The sequence below is a fragment of the Aristolochia californica genome, unplaced genomic scaffold (genome assembly GCF_029961685.1).
Source record: "Aristolochia californica isolate CCGP_79_NKW_82.1479 unplaced genomic scaffold, dmAriCali1.0.hap1 SCAF_15, whole genome shotgun sequence".
Classification (NCBI taxonomy): Eukaryota; Viridiplantae; Streptophyta; class Magnoliopsida; order Piperales; family Aristolochiaceae; genus Aristolochia; species Aristolochia californica.
In genome coordinates, this window is record NW_027181826.1 from 19,843,498 (window position 1) to 19,860,839 (window position 17,342).

Genomic DNA, 17,342 nt, shown 5'->3' on the forward strand with positions numbered 1-17,342 from the left:
TCCTCTTCTTCTGACATGCCCCCATCTCTTCCGGCACCCCATTCCTGACATATTATTCAATCTGGCTCCCGTTCATGTGTAATTTGTACTGATCTCGTGAATGAGTTTTTGCAGGCCACTAATCCTTTTACAGGACCACCCCTATCGCCTGTCGATCCTACTCTCCCTGGATCCACTGCTTCGCTTCCTACTAATCATGTTGCTGCTATTCCACTGGGATCCCATCCCATGGTCACATGCGCCAAGGCCGGTATTTTTAAACCCCATCACTCGGCCTATATTGGTTTCTTTGGATCTTTTGGTCTTCTATTTGCACTTCTGACATCCACTGAGCCTAAAGGGTTCAAATTTGCTGCCAAGAATCTTGCCTGGCTTGCTGATATGGATGAAAAAGTTCAAGTTCTGCGGCATAATCGTACCTAGATTTTGGTCCCTCTACCTGCTGACACCAATATTGTTGGTTCTAAATGGGTATTTTAGACCAAATATTTGCTTGATGGGTCTATTGAACGTCTCAAAGCTCGTCTCGTGGCCAAGGGTTTCACACAAGTTCCAGGACTTGACTACACCGTCATCAAAGCTACCACTGTTCGTGTTGTGCTATCACTTGCTGTTACTCATCGATGGCCTATTCGTCAACTTGATGTCAAGAATGCCTTCCTCAATGGTCATCTTACTGAACAAGTTTATATAGAACAACCTCTGGGGTATATCGATCATCGCTTCCCTACTCATGTTTGCAAGCTTCAGAAAGCTCTCTATGGCCTCAAGCAAGCACCTCGTGCCTGGTTTCAACGATTCAGCTCCTTCCTCATTCAGCTTGGTTTCTACTGCAGTCATGCCGACATTTCACTCTTTGTCTTTCACCGACACTCTGACATCTTTTATTTGCTACTCTATGTTTACGATATTATTATTACGGGCAAAAACCCCTCTCTTCTAGATAGCTTCACTTGCAAGCTTCATTATGAGTTCGCTACTAAGGATTTGGGGTCTCTCAGTTACTTCCTTGGTCTTGAAGCTACACCCACCACTGATAGTCTATTTCTCAGCCAGCTGAAATATGCGCGTGACATTCTCGCTCGGGCTCAATTACTTGACAACACGCCTATTCACACTCCTATGGTTGTTTCTCAGCATCTATTAGCTGATGGTCAACCCTTTTCGGACCCTACACTTTACCGATTTCTTGTTGGCGCTCTTCAATATCTGACCATCACACACCTTGATATTGTGCATGTTGTCAACTCTGTCAGTCAATTTCTATACTCGCCCACTGTTGACCACTTTCTTGCTGTCAAGCGCATTCTTCAGTATGTCAAGGGTACTATCCATTTTGGCCTCTCTTTCCGTCCATCTACTGCTCTTGGGGTTTTAATTGCTTATTCTGATGCTAACTAGGCCAGTTGTCCTAACACTCGTCGCTCTACCTCTGGTTACTCTATTTACCTTGGAGACAACTTAATTTCCTGGAGTGCCCAAAAAAAACATATTGTTTCTCGTTCCAGTTGTGAATCTGAATATCGTGCTCTTGCCCTCATTGCCGCTGAACTTATTTGGCTCACGCATCTTCTTCGTGATCTCAAAGTTTCTCTTCCCCAGCGGCCTCTTCTGTTATGTGACAATAAAAATGCCATTTTTTTGAGTTCCAATCCGGTTGCTCACAAGCGGGCCAAACACGTTGAATTAGACATCCACTTTCTTCGAGAACTTGTGGTTGTTGGAAAACTTCGTACTCAGTATGTGCCCTCTCACTTATAGGTTGCAAATATTTTCACAAAAAAATATCTCGGCCTCTCTTTCAATTCTTTCGTTTCAAGCTACATGTTTGTCCTATTCCGACGCTTAGCTTGCGGGGGGCTGTTGAAGGTCCTGTGCCTGATTCACATCGTTGAAGATTTGTATCTTAATTAAGAATATCTGCCATATTTAAGGACTTCCTTATAGAGACCATTGACCATCAATTACAGGAGCTAATCAAGCTCTATTCTTTCTTATATTATAAAAATCAAATCAAATATAAATTTCTTAAATTAAGCTGTAACAGTCTATATCAATTATAAATATAAAATCGACTCACCCCGTTTGTGTGTGGTGAATGTTTATTGAAAAGTTCTCACTCGACACAGAAATTTTACTCCTTCCGCCCTCCTTTCTATCATTCCCTGAAATAAAAGTCATCCTTTCGGCTTCCTCATCTTTTCCATTATCTCCCTGCTTCGTGTATATAGTGTATTTTTAGTTCTTTCAGTTTTGTATTAATTTATTTTAAATAAGCTGATTGTTTATGAATGAATCATCGGTAGTTTATAGTCCTCTGTATTCTGTATTTTGTTTTTATCAGTGGTATCAGATTAGCGACTCGAAAATTCAGTTCGGGGAGAGCAGCCGTAGCCTTCGTCTTCCATTATCCCTCGTTTTTTCCTGCGCCGCAGCCGTAGAACGAGAAAGGAGAGAGCGAGACCTCTCTGTCCACCGAGTGCCGTGATCACCGCCGCCGGTACTAGAGCCGAAAACAAATTTCGGAACCTGTCGCTGAAGAATCAGAGCTCCCGAAAATCCTGCCGTCGCCGCAGATCTTCCGTCGCCGTCGGGACGAAATCCCGAAATCAGAGTCGAAAATGAGTTTGCCGCCGGGAAGAAACAGAGCCGAAGAAAAAACAATTTCGAAACTCATCGCTGAAGAAACAGAGCCGAAAAAAAAACAAAAAATTGGAACCCGTCGCCGCAGACCTTCCCTGTTCGGTGACATGATGCCTAGCCCTATTAACAATTATAGAGAGATGGAGAAATACAAGATGGAAAGGTTTTTATGAGCAAATATAGAGAGATAGATGGGAAGATTCAATTCAATTACAAGATACAGATGGGATTAATACAATCAACCCCTACTTTGGTTTTACAGCAGCGAACCACATATACCGGGAGTGGTGATGCCTGCAACGGAACGACCCAGGATGCTGCGTGGGAGAGCAGACGCAGTGCTTCACCTTCATCGTCGCAGTGGCTGATGGCGGAGAGGCGAGCTGGTGGGTTCCCCCATCCTGCAACAATGGAGGGTCCGACCACAACGATCTGGAGAGCCTGATCCTCACAAGAGGTAAACCGGGGTAACACATTTCTCTTCCTTCTTTGAATCCCGCCTATCCTCCCTTCTTGTCTGTGGTCGAAGAGCAAGAAGTTTCTTTATTCTTGTTTCAGAGCTTGTAATTCGTAAACTTCACTTTAGCTTACAGCAGAAGAGAGAATCTGAAATCCTTTTCTTTGTAGTTGGTCCCTGGAAAAAGTCCTTTTATTTGGAGACGAAAAGGGAATCGATAGCAGAAGTGGTAAGGCACCACTTGTCAAAACGAGGACGGAGGTGGAGGAGGAATTGCTGGGGAAGCGCCACGGCGATATTCCATTCATCGGTTCTTGCAGATGGATGACCCACGAGCCACTCCATCAGGGTGGCCAGCCCCGCCTACCTCCAGCTGGATCGTTAAGATTTGGGGAGGTTCGAGACGTACCATGTAAGGCAGAAACCGGAATCTTTCAAATCTCCATTAGAGAGTAATTGATGCTGGTTATCGATTAGATAACCAGATGCGTCTATGAACCAATCTGAAAAATACATGTAAAAGTGTTGATATTCTTACACTTTTGAGTAATGAAATAAAACTTCTGACTATAAAAAAGAAATATGTTTAGTGGATGTAATAACCCAAATTTCTTTAAAATAATGTAAATGCTAGAACAAATTCTCTTACTAATTTGAAGAGATAATTTAAAAGTAAGGATTAAACTCAGTAAACAAGATTTCAAAGTAAAAAACCATAAGATGTGTTCAAAGAGTGGTTCCAAATTCAATTTCAAAGAATGAGAGCATAGTCATTTTTGGATCAAGATCCTTCCTCTTCCTTCTATTGGGAAGCCACCCCCTTTTCCACCATGAAAGAACACAGGGAGGACCACTTCCAATATTTGGAAAGCCTTTGCATTGCTGCTCAAGTTATTAGATGGGAGATGCAACTCTTCTTCAAAAACTTGCCTAGATCACATACTTCCAAGAAAATAAACATATCAAATACAAAAATTAAAACAAAGGGTCGAGGAGAGTAATTTTTCTCTTCTGTACAGGAGTGTCTTATGGTTCGATGGAACAAATATGCAAGGCAAACTTGATAAGATGCCTCGAAATAAAAATCTGCGGGTAAAGGCACCAAACCGGTCTATTCTTGGGTCATACAAAATAAAATATACCATCATCATCATGTAGAGAGGGAATCCGCAGCAGAGACATGCTTACCTCTATACCAATCCCTATCTCCCCTTATCATACACACTTACACTTTCCCTCTTCAAAGGAAGAAAATGAGAGGAAGAAAGAAAGAGAATATAGCAACACAAAAAAAAAAAAAAAACGAGAGGCCACCAACTTGTCCTTCCATACTCAATACTTTCAAATATGATCCCAGGAGGCATATTGAGTCATGACAAAACCAGAATGCTCCGGCTTCTCTCCCCCTGTTAAACTAGCTGACCAGAGTGACCGAAAACCGGAACCTCAACTGCCAACTGTAGCCCGTGGAGATGTGGTTCCCATGCTAAGGACCGAGACAAACCGAGAGACTAATACAGCCTCATTGCTGATAGCTTTCGACGCAGCAACATCCTCCAACCGCTTCCATGTTGACTCACGCTTCTCTTGTACCTCTTTCTCATTTGCTTCATCCTCTTGGAATCTTTGTAAGCATTCATCAAAGAGCTCTGCATCAGAATCAGAAAAGATCTTCCTCACATTCAAGGTCAAGCTTTGGACAGCTTGGTTCCAGTGGGTCCTTGTGTTTCTCTCTAGAGCAGGGAATATGATGGCAAGTATGACTTTGCGATTTTGTATTATTAAGTTGCGTATATGATCATTATTCCACAGAAACAAAGCACGCTCTGCAACCTGGATACACGCAAAGAGAAAAAACCAATCACTTCAAGAGTTCAATCGGAAAACCAACAAGCAAAAGATCACAGATTGAATCATCTGTAATCAATAAAAAGAACAGATTACGAGTCATCAAAGAGGCTCCAAGACTTCCGGCAGCTTTAGATCCGTAAATAATATCATATAGCATTAGTGGGCTTCGACAAAGAAGTTACAAGGCACAGCTTTAAACATAACAAGAAGTAAACACTTCAGGACCCTGCACCATTCCCCATAACAATAAAAAGGACGCAGGACAGATCCCAATACAATAACAGTGTTTTGATACATCTACCACTACAGACTGAGATACTGGCAATTCAACAGGGGTTTCCTTGCTTAGCAGTGACTAAAACTCGAGACAAAATGACATGTACACATAACTTTGTTGTGTGTCCTACAGAATGTTTGCTAGTTCTTGAAGCTACTTAAGCTAGATATACGGATAATAGCCACAGAAAATATTCACATTCAGTCTTGTAGATCAGTGCTCACACAAAGCGAATGCATAGTCTTTGTAAATTGATATAATTAACACTTATATATATGAATAGAATTTCTATTTGGAGGATGTGTCAACACTTGTTTCAGTCAGCATCAAGTCAGACAACTGGAGAAAGTAAACAGAGCCAGGACTGAAAAAAAAAAAAAAGAGAGCAAGAATAAAAACCGGTAATAAATTAAACAAGTTGATTGACACTTTAGCTCAGTAGCCAAATGGGAGGATTTCTAGAGTAAGGTCTTGGTTTTAAGTCTCACCAGGGTGATGGAGTTCAACACTCAAATAAATAAATAAATCAACCAAGAACTTTTGACAAATAACATCGTAACAAATTAACTTGTTTCATTTGCTTTATTTATTTATATATATATATATATAGATATATAGATATAAATAGAAATAGATATAGATATAGATATATACTTGTGTCAGTAAAGGCAAAGGTGCAGTTTGCTATTTTCTTGCAATCAGTGTATAACAGATGAAAGCTTCTAACAATTTTCAGATTCTCCATCGAATTAAATTGTACTAGAGAAAAAGAAATGTAAAATACCAATACTGGACTTCCTGGCTTGACAGCTTAATACTCAATCCATGATATTCTATGTAAAAATGAATTATAAAAATGTTGATATTTTTTATCAACAGTTCAGATCCTACTGCACAAATGATATCAAAGAAGAGAAAAGACAAGTTCAACTATGAAGTATGACCTAGCTTAGCTGATGATAAGTTCAATCTAATAATAACTCACTTACAAGATAATGCGCACTAATATATAATCAAAATTTAAAGCAAAATAAAACTTTGGGCAGTAGTCGCCTAGTTTAAGCTCATCATCTGTTTCATTCATATTACAGAGTAAATGCACTCGCTTGTCCAAGTATTAGAGTCTTTATCCATTTTAAGACATGATGCTTCACTAAAACTTCTTAGCCGTCCAGCAACAGAGATCCAAATTCACCACCAACATATTTGTTTAGTATTTCTCCTGAAATAAGATCTTCATGTTTCACATATTCCAAAATATTAAATCAGTCGGGATTATTTCAAACAGGATCACGATTTTGAGTTTGTTAGTCATGTTAGGTTCCCTTCAACATGTTTGCAAGTAAAGATACCTTGTTTTTTATGATATATACTAGCTATATTCAGTAATCCAATTTTATACTACATAAATCTCGATTCTGCCACTATTCTTTGATCCTTTCCTTATATAAATCATGCATTCCATTAGCACAACCATCCATGAAACCTTTTTTTATTTTTTTATATAAATGGAAACCTTATTCCTTTTTTGGAAATAGTAAAACATGTTTTTTTTATTTTTACATGCAAGAACTCCCTTTATTGGAGAACTATGAAACTTGAAACCAACATTTAGGAAAATAACTTTTACTACAATTGGATTTATAGGATTCTGGACAACAACAACAATGTTTTATTGCTGTTTCTTTGCATTGAGAACCTTCTGCAGTATTCAAAGGTCTACTTCTCAATATTAACTGAACTAAGACAAAACATGACCTGCAGTAACTGACCTTCCAAAATAAACATAAGAAGAGCAGAGAACTAGTTACTATAACCTCATGCAGGGAAAAAAATGATATACAAGATTGCTCAACATGCAAAACCATGACATATAACACTATTTTAGCTAACGGGCCCTTAAAAGAAAAAACTATTGTCAAAAAATCTTGTAACAGTTATCTGAGATTTTGAGATATTAAATTCTTTAATTTTCTTCAGAACAACATAGTTTTAAACTTTCCAAAGTAAAAGAAAAGTATCATAAAGAAAAAAAGTATAAGCTCAAAGCTAATGCTAGTGAGAACAATACCACATAGATTAAAGTCAGGATAAAATCCTTCACTTGAGAGTCAGAAAAAGATCTCCTAACGTCAGCTCATTGTTTTGGGATGGACCAGGATGTAACTTTAACATGGTATGACAGGAAGGGATGAGTTCTATTGGGTCAAGTTCATGTCCCATTTAATTTGTAGTTGTTTATGTTGTCCAAGCTCTAGGTCCGCTGACTGTTTGTTCAAGCCTAGATTTGAGGGGAAATGTAGTGGGGATATTCTCACATAGGTTAAAGTGAGGAAAACTCCTAAGCTCACGCTTTGAGCATCTGTAGCTCAGCAAGATATCTACAATTTCTATCCACTTCTAAAAATGTCATTGCTCGGTGTCCACCTGTCCCAATCACTGGCCCTTTTGTTGGTTAATTTTGGGGCCTTTTAGTGCTATGCATTACTGTGAGGAGAAGATGCCTACTGCCGACTCAATTACGTCTTCATGACTGCCTTCAACAACTTTATTGACTACAAGACATCCAATTGGGAGGAAGCTCCTTCAACTAGACTAATAATTAAAAGGCCCAATTATCTGAAATTGGATAGATCCTGGCTTCCTCGGACTAGTTGAAAAGATTTCCAAATGTCTTTGGCATCTCCCACTCGAGGCCTTCCTCTAATCATTGGTGTTAGATAGTGAGTCAAACCTGTGGGGTCCAACTCTTTTCAAATTTGAATGTCACTAGTGGTATATCAATGAGTTCAAGCTGGAAGGCTGGAGTTTCAACTCGGTTGAGGAGTCAATTACCACCCAATTTGAAACTAAAAATTCTTACATGCCATATCAGTAGATATTGAGTATAGAATTCTTTTGAAAGTATTTGTGGCTGCCAATATTATCTCCTCTCAAATCCAAGAGCTTGATCCAAATGCTAAGGTGAGGCCTCCTGGCCCAAGCTAGGGCACTTCATTTCTCCGGAATCTCAAAGCAATAACTTAGTTAGCAGTAACAGAACTTTTTAGAAACAAAGAGCACCGTTCAAGTGGCTCCAAGAAGGGGATGGCAACACCAATGTTTTTCACACCATAGCCTCCTCTCTTTGGTACCTCCCAGCTACTTCAAGATCTATAATAGAAGAAATTGAAAAAGCAGAATTCTCTCTTCCACTTGATAAAGGCCCCAGATCAAAGGGAATTATGCTGAGTTTACCAGTGGGATGACACTTCCTAATAGATGACACTACAAGATTCTTGCAGAGTTGTTTGAGAAAGGCTTACTTGCAAGGCTCGTTGGGTTCCCTTTCATGGCGTTGATCCAAAAAAGAGCTCCAGGTCGAGATGCTTCGAATTCCACCAATCAACCGTATCTCTAGTGCTTATAAAATTAATGCCAAGGTTCTTGCAAATTGGCACTGTGGTGTCAAGGTCTTTGCAGCTCCTTCCCACCCACTATCTCAGGTGCCAAGGTGAAGACATTCTTATTTGGAAATGGAAGTCGGATGGAACTTTCTGTCTCCTCATTTTATAAGAAACAAGTCTTCCAAGGAGAGATGAAAAAGTCTGATTTAGTTGTGGATAAGATAGTACACCTCTCTCTTTCTTGGTTGTTCTCTCAGAAGAGTTCTTGGAGTTTATGCTACTTTACCCCTTCAATTTCTCCTCCTACAGGCTTCATCAAACTCAATTTTGATGGGAATGCCCATAGCCACCCTACTCCTGCAAGTTTTGGTGGTGTTTTACATGACACTGAGGCCACAACAATCATCTGCTATGCTGGCCCCCTTTGGTGTACCAACTCTCCATCAACCAAAACTAATGATCTTCTCCATGATGTCCGTTCAGCCAAGGAAAATCTCAGTGTCCCTATAGGGTGGAAGGTGACTCCTCTTTTGTGATCAGTTCATGCTTGCAGGTTGCAACCTCAAATGGAAGAGGACTTCGACTTAATGGCCATCATGGTCATCACCTGGTCTCACACTCCTAGATCGGCACATGTCATCACAGACAACCTCACTAAGGAGGGCACTACGTTCATGAAGCTCACAAAATTCAATGATCATGGTCAGTTATATTACTTCATGTAATTTTGTTTTCCCTTTGCATTTGTATTATCTATTTCATAGGTAATTTTGAGGTCCGTCCCTCCAATTGTTTTTGGAGGCCTCATGTAACTTCTCTCTTAGCTCTCATATTGCTTCCAAAAACAAAAAAACAAAAAAAAAATTGTCAAATCACTCCTTGTTGTATTGGGAAAGAAAAAAACCAAAAAGCTTTCTCTAATATACATGCTCCATTAGGGGCTAAGTGAGAAGGTTACACAGTTCTCTGTCAGGTAGGCCTCATGGAAGAATTCCACAATCACTATAGTGCTACCATCCAGTCAAATCAGACAGTAGTGGCTACCTCCCCCTAACAAGACTTGCACCATCTCATCTTGGAACCTCCAAGTAGATGGCTCAACCAAATCAATGATGGCAGCTGAAAAGGATATCTGGTCCTGCTGGCTGTGGTGGCATTAAATAAACAATTAGAAAGACAAAGAGGACCTTCACTTGTGGATCGCCATGATCACTGACTCCACGGAAGCAGAACTTAGAACTCTCCTGAAGTAAAATTTTCAACAACAGGCTCTCAGTTCAGCTTGAAGTTGAAGAAGACTAAAAAGTGGATATAAGCTTGTGTAAAAATGACAATTAACTTTGTTGACATCTTATGCAATTCTTCAAGGAGATTCAAGACCTAGTGAACGTTCTTCTAATTCATCAGAGTCATACTCCTGGATTGGCAAATCACATTGCAGAGGGTTAAGATGGAGTGGAGCAGATAGACGGTTTCATGGTCCATCTCCCCACTGAGCTTTCACCCTTTTTTTTTGTGGGTGGGGTCTCTTACAGGCATAAGAATGAATTAATGTAATAAACCTCAGACATACTAGTCTTTGGTAGAACACATGTCAACGGAAAAAAGGACCAATGCAAATTTCAAGGCACATCGTCACAACAGGTTGCTACTACAGGGACTTCCAAGTGCTGAGAAGTATCTGACAACATTATTGTGGACATAAATTCTCATAGACATATTTATACTGTTGGAAAGTCTGTAGCATGCACGCCGAGCCAGGCCAACAACTTCACACAACACCAGCCACAAAAAACTTGAACCAGAACAACATCAGCATGAAGTCATAAATTGAATAAAATGAAATCAAAATAGAGACAGAGGAAGCGGGGGGTGCATTTTCCTTCTGTCTGTAGGTGGGGAGGGCCCCCCGCCCTCTGCACTGGCATGCAGAAGGAAGATGGAGGGCATGGATTCTTTCATAACAGGTAAGGAAGGAAGGGAGCTCCACCCCAACCTTCCCCTTTGTTTCTGCCAGTGGGGACAGGCCCAGCCCACCCCCACCGGCATCCAAACTGAAGAGCAGAAGAAAAGAGGAAAAGAAGGTGCCTTTAGCCCCATCCTAAACAGTTGCAGATGCCAGGGAGGAAAGAACTCCACTTGCCTTCTCCCACCTTTTCTTTCAAGGCAGGGGAGGGGTGGAAAGGCTCACCCTGCCCACAAATAGAAACAGGGAAGCCTCCCTAACTCTAAATTAACATAGAGGGAGAAGGTAAGATATGACTTGTCGACATTGTACACCAATCGAATTGTGACAGGTCAGGTTGACTCAACTTTATGCCTTCTCCTCAATCTTTCACTTCTAGACCCTGATAAGGGATTGCATCTGCTTAAACCCGGTTCAATATCTAACCTATAAACACTAGTGAAATCCTTTTTTTTGGCACTTTCATGTTAGCAGTGTTACCAAGCTAAAGTAGGTAAACTAAAAGTAACACTTTAAAAAAAATAAAAAATGGCGAAGTTCCAAAACTTTGTGAGTTTAACAGCCAGGGTTGTATTTTTAAGCTACATAATAGGAACAAATTTACATAGATCTTTATCAGCAACCTAGCATGTTGGAACCCCAATCCAGCTGACACTCCTAAAGAGATATTAGCTGTCCAGGAACAACTATTCAGGACATGCAAATGAATATTTCAAGGAAGACGGAAAAAAAGTGATTGGTAAAAAGAATGATTAACATACTGAAAAGAGAAGATTAAAAAAAAACAAGTCACTATAATTTACAAATGGATTTTTGTCTATATAATAGAAAAGATACTTCAGTGATACAAATCACAGAATGAAAAATTGTTTAAGCTTATTAATGTATAATAATGAAGTTTTTGCTTAGGCCCTTCAGTCAGTACATAGGCAGAAAATTCTTGCAGGGAATTCTGTAAAGTAATTTATGTTTAGACACCAGCATGCCTAATTTTCTATATAAGATCCATCTATCTACCACCACTGGTACAAATAAACTGCTCAGATTTTGGGTGCTAACCTCTGATAACACATCTGCTCCATAATTAATTCATTCTCATGAGATTCAATTAACTCAAAATCGTTGAGAAGAAAAAAACATGATGATCAGCACAGACAATAGCAGCACTTGTTCTTTCTAATAACAACAAAAAAAGTTTTACCAAGAAACCAATGAGAAGCAAGGGATATATAATCTTCTGAAGTGGCAGAAAATATAGTATTCAATACACTCTATAATGTGAAAATAAGTAGAAAAAAGAAACGCTAAGTCAACTTTATTGTAATAGAAAAATGAACAACATACATTAGAAACCGACACCAAAGAAAGATCATCCAGGGTGTTTGGCATGCCAAATTGGTATAAATCAAATCTGAACAGCACAGCCTAAACAAGCATTCTGCAATTGATACTCCACCAAGACAAACTTAATGAACTTCATGAGGACAACCTTAGGCTTTTGTGCCTTTTTTATGTTTCACATTAAAACCCCTAACTCTCTGCACAGTGAAGCCCCGGGTGAGGGTGATGCAGGCATCAAAGAAACAGCAAAACCATATGGCATCCATCTCCAATCTGAATAGCATATGATACAGATAAACTGAATTTTCCTCCCCTTGCATTCTGATCAAAGTGTTGCAAAACCAACTCTCCAAACAAATCAAACAATATTTTTTTATGCAAGGAGGTTAATCAACATCATACAGCTTATACAGTTTCTTACACTTTTTTTGTGGTTTCTTTAGAACAGTGTAAACACGCTGGAGATATCCTTCTTCCCAATATTAGAAGAAGAAGAAAAAAATATCAAAAGTTAAAAAGAATAAGTTCCAACTGGATAGAGTACCTGGAAGTGGGAACTATTCAGACATCGACCAATCTGTCGGAACAAAGGCACCATGCATCGCTGGAATTCTGCTGCCTGAGTAGCTTCAAGAACTTCCTCCAACTCTCCCAAAAACATAACCTCCTTTGAACTATTAGTGACAGGCCAATATTTCAGAAGACCTCTTATCACGGTATCTGCCAATTTAAAATCCTTCTCCACAAATTGTGTGATGCAATAAGACAACTGCTGGTGATACATTGAGACACACTTGGGTTTGTGTAAAGGAATCAAAGCTCTCACCAGAAAGAGCTTGTGCTCTTCCTTCAGTGGCAAAGCAAAACCATTGATTATACTCCCCAAGATTTCAAGTAACTCTGCAATTCCATTGTGCTTTTCTGTCTCGAAGATGAACCGGTAAAAGATGTTATTAATTGCTTTACGGATGAAAGGACGGTGCACCATAAACTTGCCATATATCCGGTGGAGTATGGTTTTTAAGTATTCCCTTTCTCTTTGGTCCTCGGAGTCAAATAAATCAAGCAATCTTAGCACAAAGGAGTGGTCAATGTACCTTTTTGCTAACTTCGCATCTGTTTCTGATGAGGCAATAAACCTTAAGAAAAATTCATAGATTATCTGTAGATGGGGCCATGCAGGGTCCATTGCAGGCTCCTCCTCCTCAGGATCAAAAGCTTCTGGAAGCTTGTTATCATGGTTTGATGAAGGAAAAGTTCGGAAAAGGTTTGCTGCAACCATTTTGGTGATTTCTTGCATTGCTATCTCGCTGAACTTGGTTGTGGCAGAGGTTACATAGTCCACCAGTTCAAGAAGGGTCTGTCTTTTTACATCCTTCTCTTTGAGGTGCTTTGTAGGATCCATAAAATCAAATACAGCACAACACATGTTGAGCTTCCGGATAAACAAATTGGGCTTCTCAGAGCTTGGAACATCTCGGAAGCTCGGCAATGCGTCATAGGAAGCCAAACTAGTGGGTCCACTTGGAGGCGTAACGACAGGGCCAGATTTCTTCCCATGGTTAAACTTATTAGCTGCAGAAACCCAACTGTTGCGTGAAGCACCTGGAGCTGAATTGGAGCCAGAACCCGTTGCAGGGGATGAATTGTTGCGAGAACTGTTGGAATTGCTAGTGACAGAACCTGTTCCCACCGAATTTACAGTGGGGACAGCCCCGTCCGCATTGTGGTTATCGGGATTGTTGGAAGACTTGGACGATGGTTTCCGGGGAAGCTTCCCCAGTATCTGTTTGATCATATTTACAAACCCTAATACCAAACCCTAACCCTCAGAAGCCGGCAAACGATCCGTTCCGAGATCTCCCCGCAATGGGTTCTGCCCGGAAGCATCTCATAATCTGATCAAGAATATTATCTTTCAGGAAATCGGGACCCAAAATGCTAGAATTTTGAAACGAATTAAAGCAAAATAAATTACGGTAGCAGGAGATAATAACTGGAGAAAGAAGAAAGTGAGAATGAAGAATTGGGCGAAGAGGTGACAATGACATACATTCCAGGAGGTACTGGGGATCTGAGCCGTAGAAATTGATTGACACCTGGATTTCTACCGACTCCCATTGGACATTGCATGCGAGGGAAATGGGTTTTTGCAAACCCTAGAGCATCAGTAGTTTCGCCTCTCCGGAGGAAACAGGCAATCCTTCCCTTTTCCTCTCCTTCAATTTAAAAAGGAAATCGAAGCAGCAGCAGGGGAAGCAGCAGGAGGAGGAGGGGAAGGAGGAGGAGGAGGAGGAGATGTTTTTCTTCTCTCTCCAGCAATTGGGAGAGAGAGAGGAGAAGTCCACCGGCGGTAGGAAAAACAGAAAAACCCTCCCTTCTGGCTTTGTCGTCGTGGAACAGATTAAATTGAACGAAAACAAGGAAATAAAATACATCCGTGACCAATGTAAATTGCAATGTCCAAGTAAAAGTGCTTGAATAATGATGAGTAGTCAAAAAGCGAGATAATAAACATTATTGGATCAAAATTGAAATCTCTCAATACTCTTCAGATTTAATCTAACCAAACTGATTATGTTTATATTGCAGAAAAATGGTAGATAAGAGGTGTTCCTACCCTTGGATCCTCTGCCAATTTCAAAAAAAAAAAAGGGAGTAATGTGGATAAGACCTCTTTTCACTTCCCAGTTTGAATAGGAGCATGGTGTCTCCTCTACAACTTTCACATCAATTACAACTCATGGAAGCATCTTACCAAGTTTTGATTGGGTTACTTGCAAAGGTTACTTGCATTTCTATTGAAAACTCCAATAGGCATCAATCCTAAGGTGAATTTATCGATAATTCCAATAGGACTAATAATATGGATTTCAAAATCAAGGCATTTGAAAACTATAGAAATGCTGGCAGTATGGGAAGATTTAAAAAACTTGTCAATTGATATGAAAATCAAAGTCTAAATCGTATGATCATAAAGAAACCACCACAATTCCTATATCTAACTCAGATCTTAAAATCAATGTTGATGAATATTTTAGCTTTCAATGACATATTAGCCAAAAGTATTTCTTCTTGACTCTTATTTTTTATTTTTTTATAAAAATAGGAAAAATAAGTTCCAAAAATTACAAACAATCCTCTTTTTTTTGTTGAATATGTTGGTAGGTCATTTACAAAGTTTGGAGACCTATAACCCTCTAAACTTACCTCTCATATTCTAGAAAGTTGAATTTCTGAAACTAGGGTTTGCATATATTAGCAAACTTTCAAATTCATTCCTTCTGACTATCTAATTTTGTAGTTAAATCCACCCCAGGGTTCGACTCCATGGATTTCAGCTTCCTATATCAAGATTTGAAACCATTTTTCAAAAAAATTAGGAAACACCTTTACTACAAAACTCTCATAAAATGATTAGTGTAATATGTATGTGTTTGTTATCCTAAAAATTCAGGTGTTTAGAGGCATCTCAAACCCTTTCTTTTACATTCTCCTCCGTTTTCTATGATGACAAACCTAGTCCAATAAGATGATGCAAATATAGTGCAAATTGACTTGTGTTTATTAATTTTAACAATTCTAGCATTCTTTATCAGTTTACACTTTGAAGTTTCCATAGTTCCTCCCCTTAAGTTAGTACTTCACCCTTTTCTATTTTTCTCCCCCTTTTGGCATCATAAGAAGATGAGATGGAATGAATAAGGAGATGAGTTGTATTAATCCAAATATGAGAAATCAATGACAAATACAAAATGTGTCGAGATCTTTAGACACAGCTAAGTTGAAGGGCCAGGAAGAGCAAAATCTGGTAGTGGCTGAATGATGGCAATACTGAGCTCCTCAAAGATGGTCTAGAAGGTGTGTGCTCATCTTCCTTAGGAGCAGGTGCCCTAGGCTGGTTTGGCTCTGATGGAGGTGGATGGCTCAACTCACCATGTTGCGAACAACTTTCTCAGTCTGTGAAGAAGCCTGAAATGGTGCTAAAGATGAAAAACGGAAGTATACCTCCTGTTCAATTTCTGGCGATGATAGGAATGTATGGTCTATTCAGAGGGTTGTTGATGGAACGTCTAGGTACCTCTGGTACACCAGATCCTATTAAACTCCTCTTTTCTATCACGGCAAACATTCTAAATGTATAAACGAACTGGTCATCTGGTGATTCTCCCACCAGCATCATTAACCTAAATGTGTAATATGTTGCTAAATCCCCAAAAGATGATCAAGGTGGAATTGAACTAATCCTCTCCCATGATCTTATCGTAATTTCCCTCGACAGCGTCGTCGACCTTTTCTCCAACTCTTCAGCAGCCTCCTCTTTTGCCACTTCCGTCAAACTTCCTAAGCTTCTTCCACTCCTTGGCTCACTCTGTGGGGATTCTCCGTAGCTTGTTTAAGAAATTCTTCTTCTGTTGACCTTCCCTTCTCGCCGCTTTCATGGCTGCTCTCGTTGTCCTTGGTATATCCATGCAGCATTAAGAACACTCTCACCGTAGAAAGTTGAAACCACCCTTCAAGTAAACCATAACTAAATGGGACACGTTTGCCCTTATTGTGAATGGTCTCCAGCCAGAGGATTATTCACCTAATTGGACACAATGTGCCCGTATTGTGAATAACCTCCTCCAGAAGATTATTCACCAACTCTACTTCAGAAGAACGAGGACTTTCATTTTGGTGCATCTTGTCATATGTTAAAACTATAGAAATGGTATGTTTATAAGTTATAGCAGTAGAAATATTATATCAAAGGGCCACTTTTCTCAACAGGAAGGATTGAGCGTCTGTCTCACACTCTGAGGAGAATGGAAGAATAAGGGGAGGCCCCCTCTCCCCCTTCTGTTACTGACAGGAGGGAGGGCACCGCCATCCTTCCTTCGTTTGCAGGTAGGAAAGGCACCCCTTTGAGAAGATGGGAAGGGGCAATCTATTTGTACAAACAGCAGAAGCTAGGGGAGCTGCCTTCCTTTATTTCTGCTCCAGGAGGGGACAATGGGTTGCCTTCCAGTGATGGAAAGAAGGGTGTTTCTCCAAGTGGAGAGAAAAAGGGGTAGGGGGACTGCCCCTCGCCCTCTCCGTATTGAGAAAACAATGAGAACCAGATACCAAGTTAAGATTTAAAAGTAAAAAATATAATAATAATTTTTATTTTGGCTACAAGATCATCGTTGTCCACTAGATCTCAAGTACCAAACACATCACCTCAAGCACCTAAGATCGTCATCTTCTGTACCTAAGAAATCACAGTTAGAGAACGATATTCAAGAAACCGCATTTAGAATGAAACCGCATTTAGAATGAGCCCATATCCAGTACGTCGGGAATATATCATCTTTCAGAGCTATATAAACAGTAATGGATGGACTCCAGGTACCATTTACAACAATAACAATGATGATTAATAACTAGAGGGTCTAG

The 17,342-nt window shown here is 39.8% G+C and overlaps 1 protein-coding gene across 1 annotated transcript; it reads right to left on the minus strand.

The window, feature by feature from the left end:
- Positions 1-4,148: 4,148 nt before the first annotated feature.
- LOC137951951 (serine/threonine protein phosphatase 2A 59 kDa regulatory subunit B' gamma isoform-like) lies at positions 4,149-14,306 on the minus strand. Its single transcript, XM_068798953.1, has 3 exons — positions 13,975-14,306; positions 12,466-13,819; positions 4,149-4,933 (listed from the first exon to the last, which is right to left on the minus strand). Exons 2-3 carry the CDS (start codon positions 13,717-13,719, stop codon positions 4,547-4,549), a joined length of 1,641 nt encoding a protein of 546 aa, XP_068655054.1. The 5' UTR covers positions 13,720-13,819; positions 13,975-14,306; the 3' UTR covers positions 4,149-4,546.
- Positions 14,307-17,342: the final 3,036 nt, after the last annotated feature.

Excerpts from the sequence above, each read along its gene's own strand:
- LOC137951951 (XM_068798953.1), bottom strand. The coding sequence starts at position 13,719 with ATGATCAAACAGATACTGGGGAAGCTTCCCCGGAAACCATCGTCCAAG. Across the intron at positions 4,934-12,465 it reads TGAATAGTTCCCACTTCCAG|GTTGCAGAGCGTGCTTTGTT; the intron begins GTACTCTATCCA and ends GCGTGTATCCAG.